Source organism: Diplotaxodon limnothrissa, linkage group LG11, assembly GCF_057381915.1.
Source record: "Diplotaxodon limnothrissa isolate DT_005_m linkage group LG11, D_limnothrissa_male_GT1.1, whole genome shotgun sequence".
Taxonomy (NCBI): Eukaryota; Metazoa; Chordata; class Actinopteri; order Cichliformes; family Cichlidae; genus Diplotaxodon; species Diplotaxodon limnothrissa.
Window position 1 is genome coordinate 39,108,597 of NC_140606.1, and position 19,053 is coordinate 39,127,649.

Genomic DNA, 19,053 nt, shown 5'->3' on the forward strand with positions numbered 1-19,053 from the left:
TACCGCAAGCCTTCGCGGCAGCAGCAGCACAAAGAGGACGCGCACCGATTTTAACGAGGTTTCGTTTCAGGAAGATGTTCTTGGCCTTCAGATCTCGGTGGAGGATCCGCCTGCAGAGAGCAGCACAGCGGATAAAATGCAGGTTGCAGACTGAAGCCACTTCAATCTGCAATCATTTGTTCTAATATTAACCAGCTACAAATGTTACTGTTTTTGTGACTTTTTGTTGTCACCTAGAATCTCATTAAACCACAAAAACGTGTTTCTACTTAACTACCGAGTGTCAGCAGATAAAACATGTGGAGCAGATTCGCTTCATATAAAGCCAAAGACGACTTTAGAGGAAATAATAGAAAACTCTGCACCTGTCGTGTATGTAGCGAAGGCCGAGCAGGAGCTGGATGAGCCAATCAACGACCTGGCTTTCAGGAAGGCTCCGCCCAGCTCGTCTCACCTCTCCTATCTTACAGTCCAGATCCCGATCCTGAGGGCACAGCGAGGAGGAAGTGATGCGTCACTCATTGACTGAAGTGCATGTGTCATTACACTTCACTCCACAGTAGCAGCTCCTGAGTGGCTCAGGCTTTCGTCTCAGCTTCTGTGTGAAATGAAGGAAGCTTTGACAGCAGACCAGTTTGGGGACGCCTGCAGCCAGAGAGCTTCACTCCAGCAGCTCATTAACGTGTGGCTGAACTCCAGCTACAGGTCGGTACTGCTGTTCGCTCTCAGCCTGGCGTGTTCACGTTCTGTCAGACTGATGCAATTAAAAGGAGCCGCACCAACTGCCAGCAGCAGCAGCTAACTGCAGCCCGTCCGCTGATGTGCCGACGATTATAATCAGATTACTGAGATATTAAAGGAAAGTTCAAACGTGACATTTACGTTGCTGTGATTCCAGCTTTGTTTGCTCAGTTCTGGATTTTATAAGACGATGTGATTTCCGGTTTTTTCTTCGTCAAATCAGATTTTTCTGCTCACTCTATCAGGCTGAAGCAATGCCTCAGAGTCGTCCACAGCTCTGCAGGGGATTGTGGGTAATGGGGTGAACAGAAACAGTAGCTCTTAAGATCTCCAAAGGCGCAGCCTGTTCATGCTTAAGTGTGTTGAATTACACTAAATCCTCACAAAAGGCCTAAATATTGTTCAGTCTGTGTGTTTGTAGAACAGAAAACCAGCCGGTTGGCAGCACAGAAGCACGGGAAGCTTCGTGAACTGTTCTGCAGCAGTGATTCAAATCTTCAGGAGATGCTGAAGGAGGCGGGGGAGGAGGGAGAGAGCTGGGTAATGAGGGGGGAGGATCGCCGTCAGGTGACGTAAACGAGCGGGCGAGGGGGATACTCCGAGTGTGGGAGGCAGAGAAAAACACGAGTGGAGATGAAGGCAGCGTGAGAGTCATTAGTGGAGAGGCTGAGTGTGAAGACGGCACCTGGTGTCATCGAGACAGCAGGCGTGAAAGATGGCGTGGAGGGAGGGGCGGGGGGTTCGGTTTCAGGCTGTTGCTTCATTGTGTCTTTATCAGACAGAGGGGCTCTCCACAGGCCCAACGTTCGCTGATGCAAACCTGCAGATCTGCAGCTTTTGTCACGGTTGCTTCATTCTTACTTCCTCATGTGTTGTGACTGAGGTGAGGATGTTTTTGAAGAGCACGGCGGCCCCGGACAAAGAGAGCACTCGGTTTCACTGCAACGTCAAACAAACCAGACATGCAGGTGTAAGAAACGTAAGACAGGGAGGCATTTTAAACCCGATCAGGAACGAACTCTAACAGCTGCGTCGGGCAGGTTGGCTTAAGGCAGCTTGAACTCTGCGCATTACAGAAGGACAGCGAGTTAGCGCAAACCCATGTTCCCGTGGTAGATGACCGAGAGTTTGAACCCACATCAGGCGTGTCTCCCAAAAACAGGCAGTGTTTCAATCAAGCCTCAAGCTCCAAGGCTGAAAATGGGAACCATGCCGGCAGTGGGGGAGAACAGTCAACCCAAGCATGCTGAAATGCTACCAAAAGAAAAGACTTTACCACCACATGTCTCTCTGGGACTTAAAACGCTCATTCAAACAAGCTGGTGTAGTTAGCTACGTTAGCTACTGTGAGTGATCTACATTCAGCTATAAATAAGAAGCAGAAAAGCAAAGCCTGCAGTTCCTCTAACGTCCACTTGAGGCTCCAACAGTGAGGTTCAAACAGGAGCAAACAAAGACTAGTTTCCTCTGGTCACTGCAACTGTTTTAAATCCTTCACACGTTCGTTTTTTAACACTTGATGGTTGCATTATTGGGGGCGTGGCCTCTTTAACTGGCGGCCGACTGTAACTGCTGAACACTGAAGGTCCAACTGAATTTACTGAGATTATTTTTGTTAAGTGAGGTTTTGGATCAAAGGGATTCAGTCTCTCCCTGTGAGTGCTCCTGGTTCCTGTTACCAGGCAGTACTCTGTGATTATGCAGAAGGCGGCTCTCTCCAGGAAGCTGTGGTAGAAGGTCAGTATCGCCGGGTGGTGCAGCTGAGACAGCAGCTGGGCCTCCTGAGTGGCTCTAACCGTCTCGTCGGGTCGAAGGTCACCCAGAGGAATCTGCTTCAGCACCTTCCTAGATGAGAGACACAGGTCAGAGGGACGTTCTGCAGGTGTGAAGCACCTGTTTACTGATGGCGTTCATGATGTTCACGGCAGGGAGCTTTTAGAAACGTTTCAATGTGAACCAGTGCCTTAAAGTTGAAGGATGCACACAGCGTACTGGGTAAGAACTTTGTGGAGCGATGATATTTCTGCAATAAAAACTGGTGGTCACATCCAGAGGGAGAGACTGCTAATGTCAGCACGAAGCTAAAAACTGGAGCAGCGTGGTCTCAAACCACTCCCCCTCAGGGAGGTAATCAGCTGCTGCTCACCGAGCAGGCCGTCTCTCCAGCTCTTGTTAAATTGGTGAGCAGGTCAGCAGGCGAAATGGAGGCTCTGGTTTATTAGCTCCCTGCTCTCACCCCCTCGGCTTCACTTTCTGCTGTGAAGACAGCAGAAACGCAGCACGGGGTCAAAGTGGAAATTCCTCAGTTAAAATACGACCTGCTTACTGTGATTATGTGATTTTACTGGCCCGGACACGTGCTGTAGTAACTTTGGTATCTTAAAATACCAGTAAGACGGTTTATTTTCCACTCGAGGCACCGTTCAAAATTCTTTTATCCCATCTTATTTATCGCATACGAGCCCCTCGTTAAACGTCTGGGTGACTGATGATGTCATCACAGGCAGCTGTGGGTTTGCTGTCAAAGCAAAAAGTCCTGGCCTGAAAACTGAAGGCAGCTTAGAAGCACCAACATCCTCCTGTGATGTCAGAAATAAAACAGTTTTGGCCTGTACGGCGAGTTTTCGGCTTCAGAGCAGCTGTATGGCAGCTTCATGTTGTAACTCATCAGTTTAAACGTCATTAAAATGAGGAGTTACAGCATCATGTTGCAACATGGCACAGCGGTGACTGTGTCCATCCTTTCTGTACAGTCTGTGGGGCTGTAGCAGAGCAGTGGCGGTGTACTTTAGTAAAGCTCCACTCTTGTTCTATCATTTCTTGTTTTCATGTTTTGTTTTTGTCATTTTAATTAATGCAGGAATCAGGTCACATTTCCATTTACCTGTCACATTATTTTTTCCTTTCTTCCTTTTTGAATCTTTTCTCCTGAGAAAAGGCAAAAATTTAAATAAAACAAGAGCGAGCTGTTTGTGAAATGTCATCCTGAACCCACCTGAACCTTTTAGTTCAGGGAACGGGGGCGTCGTTGTCTCTGCGCCGCAGCTGCAGACTTTCCGCGGTGAAGGAAAACAGCTGGATGCTGTCGATGCTGACGGCACATCAGTGATGTGGATGAGCAGAGTGTCAGTCATCATCCAACTGACACACACACTCACACTCAGAGACACACACTTCCATGAATCTGTAATCTCAGAGCTTTGATTCATAAAGCAGAACAGAAGGATCAAAGAGACGTGAGCTCTGATTTCATCCTGCACACGACTGAGGCGAAAAGGCTTTGTGCTGCTTTTCAGTCTTTTGTAGTTTTTTGCCTTTTTGTGCTTTTTGTGGGTTTTTTGTTGCTGCTTTGGTTTTTCTGAATGTCGTGTGCGTCAACTTGGATGAGCTTAGAAACCCTCCCGTGCTGTGATACACTTCACTTCAGTACTTAACGTTTACTCAGGATTATTCCACAGAAACTAAAACAGCAAAGTAAACTTCCGTCTGCACTCTGGTGCTCGTCTTTAACAAAGGTGAGAAATGAACCCAACACACCTTTAACCTGAAATATTTTTAATGCCCAGCAGGGGGCGACTGCTACCAAAAGGCTTCTTGTCCTGTAGAGGTGCACGGTCCTCTGTGACCTCACTAACACTGTGCTGATTTGCATCACATCACACTGGATAACACATGACGTCCACCGATTTGATCTGAAACAAAGTCAGGGCGCGTACATGTTGGGATCATCTTCTCTGTCCCACCAGAAAATTTTTCAAAAAGTTCACGACTGATTCGAACGTGCAGCTTGTTAGTTTCCTGTAACAGAAATGCAACAAGTGGGTCTTTACTACGAACTTATTTGAATGTGATCACAGCTGTCAGACGCGGAAGTTAAATCCATCCATGCATCCGTTTATCCTTTTCAGGGTCGCGGGGCCGCTGGAGCCTATCCCAGCTGTCATAGGGCGAGAGGCGGGGTACACCCTGGACAGGTCGCCATGTCGCAGGGCCAACACACAGACAACCATTCGCACTCACATTCACACCTACGGACAATTTAGATTAATCGATTAACCTATCCGCACTAACTGCATGACTTTAGATGGTGGGAGGAAGCCGAACAGAACATGCAAACCCGGCCTGATGGTGGAATTGAACTCACCCACATGGAAAAGATATATATAAATCTTATAAAGTTTGTATCTGTCTTGTGTGAAACTTGTATGAAAAGCATACAAGAGTAAAAATAGATATAAGATCCCTTGAAAAATTATATAATGAAACTTGTATGTTTTGGATACTTACTAAAACAATATATGAAAGTAATGTGAAAGTGGCCACTTTCATGAGTAAATCATATACGTTTTTACTATTTCTTTTCCATATGGGCAGGACCTTCTTGCTGTGCGGCAACAGTGCTCACCACCGTGCCCTAAAACGATCTAGGGGATTTACGGTGGCCCTGAGAGGCCAAACGGACTGCAACTTAAGAAAACACCAGCAATAAGAAAAACGCTGCAAAAGCACACTGGTCCGTCGGCTTATTGTCTCCCCAGAAACACTTCCCTTGTGCATTTGGAAACCTATTTTTTCCTATTTCCGCTTTTGTTTTTTCTGTTTCCTATTTCAGGATATTTGAACGAGATCGCGGATACAAGCGGCAGAAATGAGCTTCCTCTGAAGGGTGGCTGGCCTCTCCCTTAGAGATAGGGTGAGAAGTTCGGCCATCCGGGAGGGGCTCAGAGTAGAGCAGCTGCTGCTCCACATCGAAAGGAGCCAGCTGAGGTGGTTCGGGCATCTGACAAGGATGCCTCCTGGGTGAGGTGTTCCAGGCATGTCCCACCGGGAGGAGGCCCCGGGGCAGACCCAGGACACGCTGGAGAGATTACATCTCTCGGCTGGCCTGGGAACGCCTTGGTATTCCCCCGGATAAGCTGGAGGAGGTGGCTGGGGAGAGGGAGGTCTGGGCCTCTTTGCTTAGGCTGCTGCCCCCGCGACCCGGCCTCGGATAAATGATGAAGATGGATGGATATTTGAATCCATTCAGTTTACGCAGACCCACAGGACACTCCCACTGATTTCTGTTAAAGCCGCTGTCTTCAGCTTCATTTTAGAGGGTCACAAATGTGAGCCAACACAGGGGAGAAGCTTCCCGTTCAAAGAACTACCGGCTCAGCGGCGCCGTTACTGCCTTTGATTTCACGTTAAAGCCAAAAGGCTGCTGGGAAATCAAATTCACAGCCTGAATTTATAATTTATGGGCAAAAAAATCTATTTCATTCAGTTCTTTGAGCCCTCACTGTGATGTGCACTGAAAGGGGCTTTTCTTCAGCTGCTCACCAAGCCAGGAGCGCCGACCGTCCGTTGCTATGCAACTACGGAGAAAGGATGTTTGAAGTGCGACGCTCAGATGCTCCTGAGATCGTGTGTTTTTGTTTGGCTGAGAGCAGAGAAACACAAGCTCCGACCCTGAACTGTAAACCAGAACGAGACCAGAGAAGGAAGAAAGGAAGGAAGGAAGGAAGGAAGGAAGGAAGGATTTCAATCAGAAGTCATAGAGAGATTCGCAGTCACTCAAATGAACTCTGACCCTGACAGTCAGCAGGAGACACACCCACCAGCGAGCTACAGTAACATGAAGATGAAGTAGTTCCTTTTATTCGGACTCCACGATTTCCATCTGGTGACATCAAACATGATGTTTGTAATAAAAGCACCAGAGGAACAAAAACTACACCAAAAGGCTCCCGCTGCATTTGAACTCAGGACCTTCTTTCTGTGAGGCAACATTAAGAACAGAAACATGATGTGAGCAAGGTGAGCAGAGGTTACAGAGGCCGAGGGCGGAGCCAGGTGAGATACACAAGCTTACAGCTCAGGGTTCAACCCCAGAGCTGCTGCTCTACCCTCCTCAGTGGAGAGCGTGATCCTCCTGTGTTTGTACTCAGGGGCCACGACTGAGAGCAGGAAGGCTGCACTGAGGGTCATTAGCACCCCCCAAAAAATCACTGGCTGCCCTCTGACACACCTGGAGGCCATCGCCAGATCCTCCTGTCTCAAGTAAACCAGGGCCATCACAGGTGACCCCGCCCCCCACCTGTTTGACCCACTGCTCTCTGGTCTGCGCCTCAGGTCAGTCAGCTGCCACACCTCCAGACTCACTAACAGCTTCTCCCCCGACCCCTGCCCACCAATCTGAGTGACCCTCATCACTCAGGACGCTCACACAGACTCTATTAACTCTTTGTACTGATTTCAAACACTCCTGCTCCTTTCTCCTGCTTTTTTATTTATTCCTGTCGTCTAATATGTCTATTTCACTCCTGCACAGTTGCTGTTGAGCATAATAAATTGTTGGTATAAGAGAACAAATCGTTTTGATTGACTTTTCAGACATAAATGATTCAAACACGTCGCCAGGTGAAGCTTCCTCTGGCCTGCTGCGACGTTCCACCTGTCCCTCAGGTGATCGTTTTATCTCAATGCATCCTCCAGCGTCTGAGCCTCTCCGAGAGGCCGCCCAGCTGGCTCCTACAACTTCCTGCTGAAGGGAAAGCTTAACAGGAAGTGGATAAATCAGCACAACAGGAAGTAAGATTTTAGAGCCTCAGCAGGCTGGACGAGCACAGGCAGCAGTTTGAGACATTTGAGCACACTGATCAATCACTCAGACAGATTATGAGTTCACAGGACACGAGAGAAATGATGGGAGTATTATCGGGCTGCTCTAAAAGCTCCCTGAAACGTCTTCAGTTGAACCAAAATGCCACAGCAGGCGTTTTTCTTCTCATTGGCTTCCTGTTAACTGCAGATTTTTTCCACATGTAGTCCTGAATAATCAGGATCATAACATTAAAGACCTCACAGTTCCTCATCAACCTAATAAAGGACTTCTTTCTCAGACTGCTGATTTATTTGTGGTTTCGAGAGTTTCTAAAAGTAGAACAGGAGGCAGAGCCTTCGGCTTTGAGGAGCTGCTGCAAAGAAACCGCGACTGGGGGAGATCAAGAATAAGACTCCGAGGACCCGAAGCAGGTGTGTACGAACCTTTGGAGCAGATCTCAGGTGAATTCAGGAAGTTTGTGCTGAACGAACCTGAGCGTGTTCTGTCAGAGACTGAAAACAGAAACTCCAGGTGTGGCAGAGACGATGGAGGTCACACAGCTGCTCCTAAAACCTCAGAGGAGACGAGCTCAGGTGAGTCACTGCTTGCATCATGTTGTCTGTGTGAGAGCGTCACTGTACAGCCAGAAGTATGTGGACACGATTGTATTCTGGGTAAACAGCATTCACACATGACATCCATGCTCCTGTTGGCTGCATTTGAAAAGTTCTTCCCGGCTTTCAGGAGCAGAAGACAAATGAGATTCTTTTTCGATGCTTTAAATAGAGCCGGCCTGTAGCTTAAATGGGTCAGCAGCAAGCTGCTTGAGAAAATCATTTACAAAACAGCTTCCTGATATTAAACACGCACAACAGCATGACATATACAACTCTACGCATCAAACACCAAAAGGGTCCACGCCCCAGAGCCTGGTACGCTTTTCACAAAGGTGTCTGTTATACAGCAGGTGTGCATCCATCCACTCATTCATCCATCTGACCATCCAACCGTCCATCCATCCGTCAGTCCATCCGTCCATCCGTCCATCTGACCATCCAACCATCCAACCGTCCATCCATCCATCATCGATCCATCCAACCGTCCATCCATCCGTCCATCCGACCATCTGACCATCCAACCATCCAACCGTCCATCCATCCATCATCGATCCATCCAACCGTCCATCCATCCGACCATCTGACCATCCAACCGTCCATCCATCCATCATCGATCCATCCAACCGTCCATCCATCCGTCAGTCCATCCGTCCATCTGACCATCCAACCGTCCATCCATCCATCATCGATCCATCCAACCGTCCATCCATCCGTCAGTCCATCCGTCCATCCGACCATCTGACCATCCAACCGTCCATCCATCCATCATCGATCCATCCAACCGTCCATCCATCCGTCAGTCCATCCGTCCATCCGTCCATCTGACCATCCAACCATCCAACCGTCCATCCATCCATCATCGATCCATCCAACCGTCCATCCATCCGTCAGTCCATCCGACCATCTGACCATCCAACCGTCCATCCATCCATCATCGATCCATCCAACCGTCCATCCATCCATCTTCTTCTGCTTATCCAATTATTTTAGTACCAGTAAAATGTGTGCGTTTTTAACTGTTATGTTCTCCATATTTTACACGTATTCTAATGTTTACTTTCTCAGCAACATTAACCACATCTGCAAAAGCTCCACTTTCTAATTTTCTAGGTTACTGCAGACATTTCCAGACTAAGTACCAAAGGAAAACATCTGCCGACATATGTGAGACCGGTCTGTAATGTCTCATTTAGGGTGATTAAAATCTCCAGCACCTGCTGCACTGAACAGAAATGTTTCACCGCATGTGGTGTTCGGTGTTTCAGCTGACAAACAGATGGGACTTTTGGATTTTACCCAAACTTCACCTCATGCAGTAAATCCACAGTGCAGATATCACTGTGAGATTCCCGGGAATGCCATCCAACAATGAACCACTGCATCCTGTGAGTGTCTGCAGATGAAAATGTAAAAACCAGCATCTGAGACACATGAATTTTAAAAGCAAGCATTTTGTAAGAGAGTTTGGAGAATTTGTGTCCCACTTTTAGGTTTTCTGGTTGTTTGGAGGTGTTTCTTCTTCTGTTCTTTGTCTCTGGAGAAAACGCTAAAGATAAAAATAAAAAACGCAGAACGAAGCATCTTTAATCAATCTTTAACTTTCAGTAAGCAGAAAATAATCTTATCCCATGGGACTATTCATTTTTTATGTATTTCATTCCCTTTAAACCTACATACAGTTTTATTCAACAAAAACATGTCCAATAGTTCATCTCTGCTACCAGAAGCTTCCTGTGCATGATTTGCATCTTTGTCCATGAGGCCTTCTTCGGTGGACATTATCTTCTGTGGACATTATCCTGTCAAAATATACATTTTTAGGCAAAGTTTAAATGTAACATCTGATGGTTGCACATTAGGTTTGGGGAGAGAGTTTCTGGATCTTTGCTCCGTCCTCAGAGTGACTTTGTCTGCTTCCTGAAGATGAAAATAAATGTAAAAGATCACTTTTCAGTAGATCCAGCGTTACAGAAGTAGTTTCGATTTTTATGGACGTGTTCTCACAATTTTTTGGTCACACTTTGTACGACCTGCTTTCCACAAGGATCTGTACTCAGATTTCACTGGTGAGGCTTTATGTCCAGCTTTTAACTCATGGTAAAAATTAGAGATGTGCATCCCTCGTTAATTTAAACATGTAGCAATTTTACTTCTACAAGGACTTTGATTTAACTTGTCAACTATTCAGACTAAATATTGAACTGAAATTCACTCTGTTAGCTCACAATAAACTAATAAACTTCTACACGGACTGTAAACCATCATCGGTTTCTCTGATGAATCCTGCTCTCTGCTTTGTTTTCAGTGTACTGACAGCTTCTTTTCAGAGTTTCCTCCATCTTGATAACAACGCTCAGCCGTGACACGTGCTGCACTTCTGTTGCCATGGAAACCGCATCCAAACGCTTAGCGTTTTCATTTTGTCCTCTAAAGTCTCATTTTTTCCACCGTAATCGAGCGGAGCGCTCTTCCTCACTCCCGACGTGCGACACACGGTGAAAACCACGAAGGCGTGAGGCCGAGTCCGTCTCTGGCACACGGAGATGTCAGAGATTTATGAGCAAACGCTGACACGTCGATCAGGCCACCCAGTCCAAATTTATCAGAGAGGGAGAGGCGAGAGGGGGGAGGAGGTGAGGAGAGGGGGGTGAGACCTGTCAGATGGTGAAAAGGGCAGAGATGACAACTCTAAACAACGGCTCGCCATCTGCTTTCTGACAACACAAAGACTTCTCACGGTCGGCTTCTTTCTGAATGACGCCCTGCAGAAAGAGTCAGAAAACCGTCCTTCAGCAGCGCCGCTTCCTGAGCCAACGCCTCGCAGCCACGCAGCACTCGACGTGCCACATGCACCGCCATTAGAAAAGTTTGTTTTCAGTCAGACAGCGCAGGAAGTTCAGCGCAGAGACTAGATTCTTTTTACTGAACTGTTTACTACAACGAAGGGTGAAGCCAGCTTAGAAAAGGAGCAAACGAAGGCTTTTAAAATTATTTTCAGCCGTAATCTTAACCTGACACTGGCTGTGACGTCGCCCACTCATGGAACCTTCTTGAATCCTCGACAGTGTTTTGAGACCAAACATGATGAGAAATATTTTTGTTCATGGTTTTGGTTTTGGTTAGGGATTCAGCCTGTGTTTAATCTCTGCTCCCGTGTCCCACGTTTCATGTCATGTTGTCTCATGTTGCGTGTCTTGAGTCTGAGTTCGGTCTGTGTGTTTCCTGTTTTATTTTGATAGTCCTTGTCCTACATCAGCGTATCTAGTTTTGCCTCCCCTGTCTCGTTGGGTCTGATTAGTCCCCGCTGTGTTCCCACCTGTTCCCCATCCTGCTCGTGTTTTCCTCTGTCTGTCATCGTGTCGTACCCTCACGATGCTGTGTTTGTCCCTCTGTGTTACTAGTTCTCAGTTTGTTTTCTAGTTTAGCTTTGTATTCGATGTGAGTTTTCCAGCAAGCTGCCGTTTTGAGTTTTTTCCTTCGTCTTGCGTCGTGCACATGGGTCCTCGCCCTGCCTGCCACACAGCACAACCACGACAGATATGACTGAGAAACAAAAATCTTCTTTTTTAATCGTCCCTTTGGCTCCAACTGGACCATAATTTACAAAACAAACACGATTTCATAAAATAAGAGCTGTTATATTCACTGCCACCAGGGGGAGACTCCTCCCAAAAAGAAGAGATAACGCTGCTGCTCGCTTGATCTGTGGCTCTATGATACTATTTATTATGGTCCCCTTAGAGTCAAATGTTACCAGCATCCATCTGGCCCTTCTGGATTCAAAACACTGGTAGCCACTAGAATACTTCACCTCGCCCGTGTCGGCTGTACGCTGACATAAAACACAGACGTAACAGACGGAGGGATGATGGCGAGTCGCACAAGCCTGGCTTCATGGACACTTTGATCTGCACCACACTCAAGTTTGTTGGCGTTCCAAAGAAAAACCTTTCCTGCCTCCTGAGCTCTGAAGCTTTATTTATTTATCACTTAGTTATGAGACTCATACGGAGCCCCGCAGGGGACATGGGAGAAAAAAAAATTAAGACGGACTTTTGCGAGTTTTGCGAGATCTCGCAACAGTTTTAGCCGCATTCTTCGGGCGCCGGCTCGAAGCCGACCGGGAGGTCGAGGCACGATGTGCCGGGAAAGCGGTGTTCCTCCCGGCTGTAGTAGGTCTCGACCTCCCGTTAGCTTCGAGCTAACGGGAGGTCGAAGGCCGAAGAATACGTTTGTTTTGCGAGATCTCGCAAAAGTCCGTCTTAATTTTTTTTTTCTTCCATGTCCCCTGCGGGGCTCCGTAGACTCAATCTTCCCGTTAAACAAACAGAGGATTAATTTATCTTCTTTACGAATCCTCAAAATCCCTCCTCGGTGCTCGCCCTGTCCGAGTAAACCACAGAGCCCTTCATTGTGAGCATGTCCCTGGACAACACCTCCAGCTAAACACCGTGAACCGCTGACAACAGCTGAGGGCAGAAGATGGATTGGGGGCTGCAGCTAGCCTTTATTAGAAGGACTTTCAGGAGATAACAAGGACAAAGAGGAGCATAAGCAGGAGGCGGCGTGGGGGGCGGCACCTGAGATTGAGCAGCACACTCCAGATTGATCCAAAAACAGCTGAGAGCTATGAGCTCAAATGTGTGAGAGTAAACATGCAACAGCACCAAAGGTCTATGGACATCTGAGGGCACAAATATTAACAGCTCCACACTCATCACAGCAATAATTCAATTTTATTCATATAGCACCAAATCACAACAACACTCGCCTCAAAGCTCTTTATGGTGGAAGGTACGGACCCTTTAATAACACAGAGAGAACCCAGTGTTGGTGGTGACGGCGGGAAGGAAAAACTCCCTTCTAACAGGAACGAATCATCTTCATGGGCACGAATGTCGTGGTCATTTTGGCTTTTTAATCATTTTCTTTAATCTGTTCTTTTCCTGGACTGGAATGACTGTACAGCTTACACGATTTTAAAAAGCAGGAATTTGGTACACAAATATGAAATTCGTTTAGATTTCTCTTCTCCACACAGCATCAACATGTACATACAGCCCCACTAACAACAACAACAAGCATAATTGTGTCTGCATACAAAAGCACACTGAGCTGGTTTCTCGGCACAGACCTGAGTTTTGAGTGTAGGCCACAAATCTTAATTCAGCCGTATTCAAACACACATCAGAAGAGGTTTTGGAATCAGGCTAACAATACATGGTCCTCCCCGACCTCCACGCTGTTACAACTACACTTAAAAGCCGAATCTGTACCAGGGAACAATCATCTTTAAATGAACCTGACCAATTCGTGTCACGGTCCTGGTCAGTGACAGTGTTTAGTCTTTTGGTTTATGGTTCTGTGTTTCTAGCTCTAGTAGTTCTTTGTTCTGGGATTTTAGTTCTTACGTTTTGTTTCTGTGTTCCCTTTGATCGGTGTCAAGTCCATGCCTCTTCCTGTTGTGTTTCCTGTTTTATTTTGATACTTCCTGTCCTGTTTGCAGTGTGTCTGCTTTTGCTTCCCTTGTCTCGTTCGGTCTAAGTTCTCCCAGCTGTGTGCCCCTCCTGTCTCCCGTTCCCTGATTACTCTGGTGTCTATTTAACCCTGTGTTTTGCTCGCCCTCTGTCATGTTGTACCCTCATATCTGTCTGTGTTCTGGCTGCTGGAGACGCCTTGTTATGATTCCAGTCTAGTTAGTTTTCTGTTTGTTTGCCGTCCGGCAAATAAAGCTGAGTTTACGTTGGCCGTCTTGAGTCCTGCACTTGGGTCCTGCCTGCCGCACACAGACCGTGATAATTCTGCTGAGAAGGTGGACAAAACCCCGACAGAAGTCTGGTCAAGGTGCAGCTTCCTAATGAACGTTTAAACAAATATTGGCTGTACGTTCACTCTGACCCCGTTTGCTTCAGAGAAAATCCAAAATAATGAAACATTTATTTTTTAAAAATCAATTCTTGTAAAGATTCCAGCAAAGGAAAATAAATGTTCAAAGAAATCATTAAAAGCGTAAATTTACCATGACATTCATGCCCATTACGAGTGGATGTAAACATGTGACCAGTCTCAGCGTTTGTCCACTTTCTCACAGGAAGTTTCTCTTCCTGAAAAGAAACAATTTTCTAAAAAAGTCTTTCCTGTCACTTTAATGTAAATCTGATTCTAACCTGATCTGATCCAAACCCACAAACAGTCCTTTGAGTCCCAAAGTGACCAGAGATAAAGTCCTTAGAAGGTCTAACACGATGACCCGTCCTCACAAACATGGACATTTGACCACAGACACAAAACGCACTCTGCTGCTGAGTTTTGGCCGTTGGATTCTGGTTTGGAGATGACAGAAAGATGTGCTGGAAGGACAACATGCTGCATCCCTGTGTGTGTCGCCCACTCGACCATTCATGTGTTCAGTCACTGAGGTGAGGAGTCAGAGACGTGATAAACATGAAGGCGGTGAGGATTTCTCAGGTCCTCGTCCTGCTGTAAAACTGCCTGAGCATGCTGTCATCCTCCCTGGCTGGACTGAAGAGTGCGCGTGTTTGTTTGTACTTGTATCACAGAGTCTGTGGGGACTTAAATCTGTTGGACACATTGTGGGAGCACGTCTCGTTTTGGGGACAAAGAGCGAATCTGTATAAGTGCAGGTGCATCTTGGGATGAAGACTGGGTTTAAGGTTATCCTCCTGATGATGAATGTACACGACTGTAACATCAACTTGATGATGAAGGCGTGACTGTGTGTGTGTGTGTGTGTGTGTGTGTGTGTGTCAGGGTTGGCGAGGAAGCGACAGAGCGTGACCGATGGAAAACGAGAGGAGTGATGAGATGGAGGTAGACGCAGATAGGACAGAGATAGAAGAGATATGTTATCAGTACTTGTGTCAGGTATTTCCTGTGAGTGTCTCCATCTGAGCTGATTAATAAGGACCTCAGATCTCTACATCAGCACAGCACAAATAATAAGGTGTGATTAGAAGTATTTCAGCATAGTCAGAAAAACTTTACTCTTGATTACATCTCTGAATCCTAAACTTCCTCTAATACTGCAGCTGCAAGCGATCCATGCAGGCTAACACAGCATTCATCCCCCCTGGTCCTCCTGTCCTGGGACACTTCAGGCCAACAGTCGACCCAGTTTTATTTCCATAGCACCAAATCACAACAGTAATCACCTCAGGCTGATTTATATTGTAAGATAAGCAGCCTACAATAATATAGAGAAAACCCCAAAATTCAGACACCCCCTTCTGAGCAAACACTTGGTGACAATGGAAAGGATAAACTCCCTTTCAACAGGAAGAAAGCTCCAGCAGAACCAGACTCGGGGAGGCGTGGCCATCTCAAAAAGGGCGAGGTCTCTTTGACTGACAGATGGATGGAGGGCAGGCAGCTCCTACCTGCCTGCTGGGCTTCTCCTTGTTCTGCAATTGAAAGTATTTAATATAATTGTCCAATGAAATCCCTGCTGTGTGGTTAACTGTACAAACACGCTACCAAAGACGTCCATGCTCCAGCTTTCTGATAGAAATTCTCCCATTTTATTGAGTTAGCACAAGTTTGCAAGTATCTGCACGCACACATGCACAAGGCTGACGGCTAGAAGTCACTAACAAAGTCTGCTAGTATTAGCAAGTTCGTTACTCCGTGCTCTCATCCTTATTTGATCAGTTCTTTCTAATAATAAAACGAGGGAGCCAAATGTTAACAATGTTTGTCACGTGAAAATGACATTTTTGGGCTCCACTCATTATCAACATCATGAAGCAGGAAGTCTTTGGAATGGAAGTTTTTTCTTTGTTAGAGCTCAGAAGAACTGGGTGCTGCCCCTCAGCAGGCTTCCAGTAATTGACCAGTCACAGTAAAGCATATTTTTAGGGAGGGGAGCGAACAACAGGAGCTAAAATGACTTGTTTCGAGATGAATCGTGCACTATAACAAGGATAGGAACTGTTTTAAACGCTCAATCATCCAAAGCTGGTCCATGGATAAGGTACGCTTTAATAACAGATGTTACTCGATTTTGATCATTTCATAAATGAATGTCTGACACGCATAAGTGTGTTTTTTATTAAAGAGTCCGGCCACGTTAAGTGCACATGAAAGAAGAAGACGTCAGATTGACTCTGTGAATCAGAGCCGCTTCAGCTCGGACAGAAAGGACAGAGATGCTACGTTCAGCTCATGAAAGGCTCGCAGTCACCAGCTGCTGAATGCATCCCGAGCACAGGTTTGGTGTCTCTTCTTATCTGTGATGTATTTAATTATGCGTTTGTTCAAAGTCACATTTACGACTGACAGCTCACCGCTGTTGAACTCGCACACAAAGAAAATCTTTGTGATGACGACAAGCAGCTGAAGGAAACCAGTGAGACCAGTTCATGTTCTCACATCTTCTTCTGCTGGAACTATTTCGCAGCCTCAAAGCAACGAGCCGCAGTGCAATCCCACTGAGCTCTGTGTGACGGGAAGGAGGCGGCTCTGTTCGCCGAGCTCGCTCCACACAGACGTGAATGAGTGTACCGTCAGCTGACTCACCGTCTCTGCTAACATCCACAGACAGGTTCCTCGCACAAACAGGAGGAAACAAAGCATGAGAGCAGGAAGAAGAGCTGAAAGCAGCGAAGAAGAGATAAAATCCCAAGGGTGAGGACGACAGCGCAAAACTCATGATGTGCACAATTCTTTTTTGCTCTTTTTTAATAGCCAGTACATAAAACTAAGCTTTGGTGATACAGAGCATACACCTGAGCAGTTTCATGGTCCCTCATGGAAGAACTTTCATCAGCGCCCTTATTTCCCCGCGGTCGCCACAGCAGATTGATCCACGTGTTTGATTTGGCATAGATTTTCCCCCAGATGCTGTTTCTGATGCAATTATCCCAGTTTGGAACCAGCACTAGCTGTACATCAGCTTGTCAAATACCGAGGGTGGGTTTGCATCTTCTCCCAGTCTCAAACCAGGAATCCAGCGTAGGCACTGAACCCTCAGAGAGTCAGGGCCTCTGAGTTCTGCCAGTACGATATAATCAAATTAAAAATGCTCCAAAAGGCTCAAACAGCACAAACAAGGTCCAAAGATCCAGTTCATAATTCTCCAAAAATAAAACACCTACCTTTTGTTTGACTCTGTCTGTAATCACACAAACGGCTTCATTACGTGAAGCCAACACTGTCAGTAACTAAAGGTGATTTTCAGTAAAAGCTGAAATTTGACAGAGTAATAATGTAAAAATGACTCGTGTTTCCTATTGTTGTAATTCTTCTGTTATTCAGTTTTATGGAAATATTTTCAGTTTATCAGCATCAAAGTTTCATGTTTTAAATATTTGTTGCAAATTGATGAAGTAAAAAAATGCTCTTCCTTTTTCTGCCTCAGACCAGTCTGACCTCTGAGCCTCCTTCCCCACAGAGCGGATGCTCTACGTCCCACGAGCCTGGAAACAGACCTCCAAATCCTCCACCTTGCACTGCCACTCGAGCCACAGCACAGCGTCTGAAGACAACAGTCTGAGTGAGCTTAGACGAAGTTCAGTTAAAGCTGCTCGGTGGCAGGAGCTGAACAGGTGGGTGATCTCTGATCACTAATCAGCCTGATTGATTTTACTGCTCAAAGACTGTAGCACATCTGCTGAAGGAGCTACAGTGCAAGCATGTACAAGCCAATATCGCCATCTAGTGTCCGTCTGCAGAACTGTTTCTGTCCTGCAGCTTCAGCACTGCTCTGTGTCCTCTGAGCTCGAGTGCGAGGCCTCCATCAGCAAAAGTCCAAACGTTCCAAATATTACCATCAAACATTTACAAATCCACTCAAGAGGAAGCAAACGTTTATAAATAGATCGTAAACACTTTCACAGTTTTTATGTTTTTACTCATTTTTAAATTCATTTTGTTTGTCTTAATGTGCCTTTATCACTAATTTTACTTATTACTCTAAATATGTTCTCTATGTAACCTATTTTCTACACTAAAGCATATATATGTATGTATTTATTGAAACGTGTTAAATAAATGTAATTTTTTTTATCCAACAATCAAATCTAATTGGGATTAAAAAGCAGCAAAAACATCCAGATGCCAACAAGATGATTCAAAGCTACTCACAGCTTCTCTCCATCTGCAGCTTTGGCATCCTGAACCAGAAAAACCGAACCAAAACTTCCTCAGCCCAGATTCTGCAGGATGCTGTATCGCTTAGCGACCAGACCACCGCCTCCGGGGGTCAAAGGTTGGCCGGCTGCCACCTCCTGGAACCGAGGCATCCTGTCAGCTCACCTGTGGAATAAGAAGAGGCGACGGAGAGCTCAGAGTCACTAAAAGCGCAGTTCGACTTCCCCGAATGGGAAAATGATATCCATGTATTACGTCTGTGTGTTCACACTGGCCCTCCACAGTAATTCACTGGTCCAGTGTTCCACGACCAGGACGAAATACGTGTCATGTTCCTTCCACCGCCCGACAATATCCTCAGTCGTAATCAGTAACGCTACAGCCGCAATATACACAGTACAGGTAGAGCACCGCTTTCCCCTCCCGAGTCGCCTGATGGTTATCAGCTGCATCCAAAGTCCCACAGCCTAACCAAGCCTGATAAGACTCCTTCTTTAGCACGATGGTTCCTTTTACCTCTGATGTCCACCATCTTCTGTGGTTAGCACCATGACAGGCACCAACCACCTTGCAGCCCCAGCTCAGTGCAGCAGCTTCAGCAATGGCGGGGCTGAACATGGTGCATTCAAACTCAGTGTTTCCCTTGGAATGCTGTCAACTCTCTGCCAGGGATGGGAGTCTCCCGGACTGTGGGCTCTGCTAGGCATTTCCAGTGTACCCTCAGTATACATTTAGGCACATTGGGTCTATCCAACATCCTCCTTGGCCACCTGATCCAACCCACTGCATCTGGTTGAAACCTCTCAACCTCACGCATAAGCTCACGCTCCTTCCACACCAGACAGGTGACGTTTCATGTCTCGATAGCCGGGCATTGGTCTACCAGGATCTCCACCCTTGGTCGCCACCCAGCACACTGCATGCAACCCCTAAGCCACCTTCTGAGGGTGGTGGGCCTACAGGATTGTGAGCCCAAGTCCTTTCCTGCCTGGCTCCAGGGCG

General features: G+C 46.5%; 1 protein-coding gene across 1 annotated transcript in view; it reads right to left on the reverse strand.

Moving 5' to 3' along the window:
• The window catches only part of nek11 (NIMA-related kinase 11), a 51,217-nt gene extending 33,014 nt beyond the window's left edge, over positions 1 to 18,203 (reverse strand). Inside the window, 4 exon segments of the mRNA XM_085364956.1 lie at positions 46 to 110; positions 366 to 484; positions 2,421 to 2,586; positions 18,046 to 18,203. Of these exon segments, the coding sequence (XP_085221082.1) occupies positions 46 to 110; positions 366 to 484; positions 2,421 to 2,586; positions 18,046 to 18,203 (508 nt within the window).
• Positions 18,204 to 19,053: the final 850 nt, after the last annotated feature.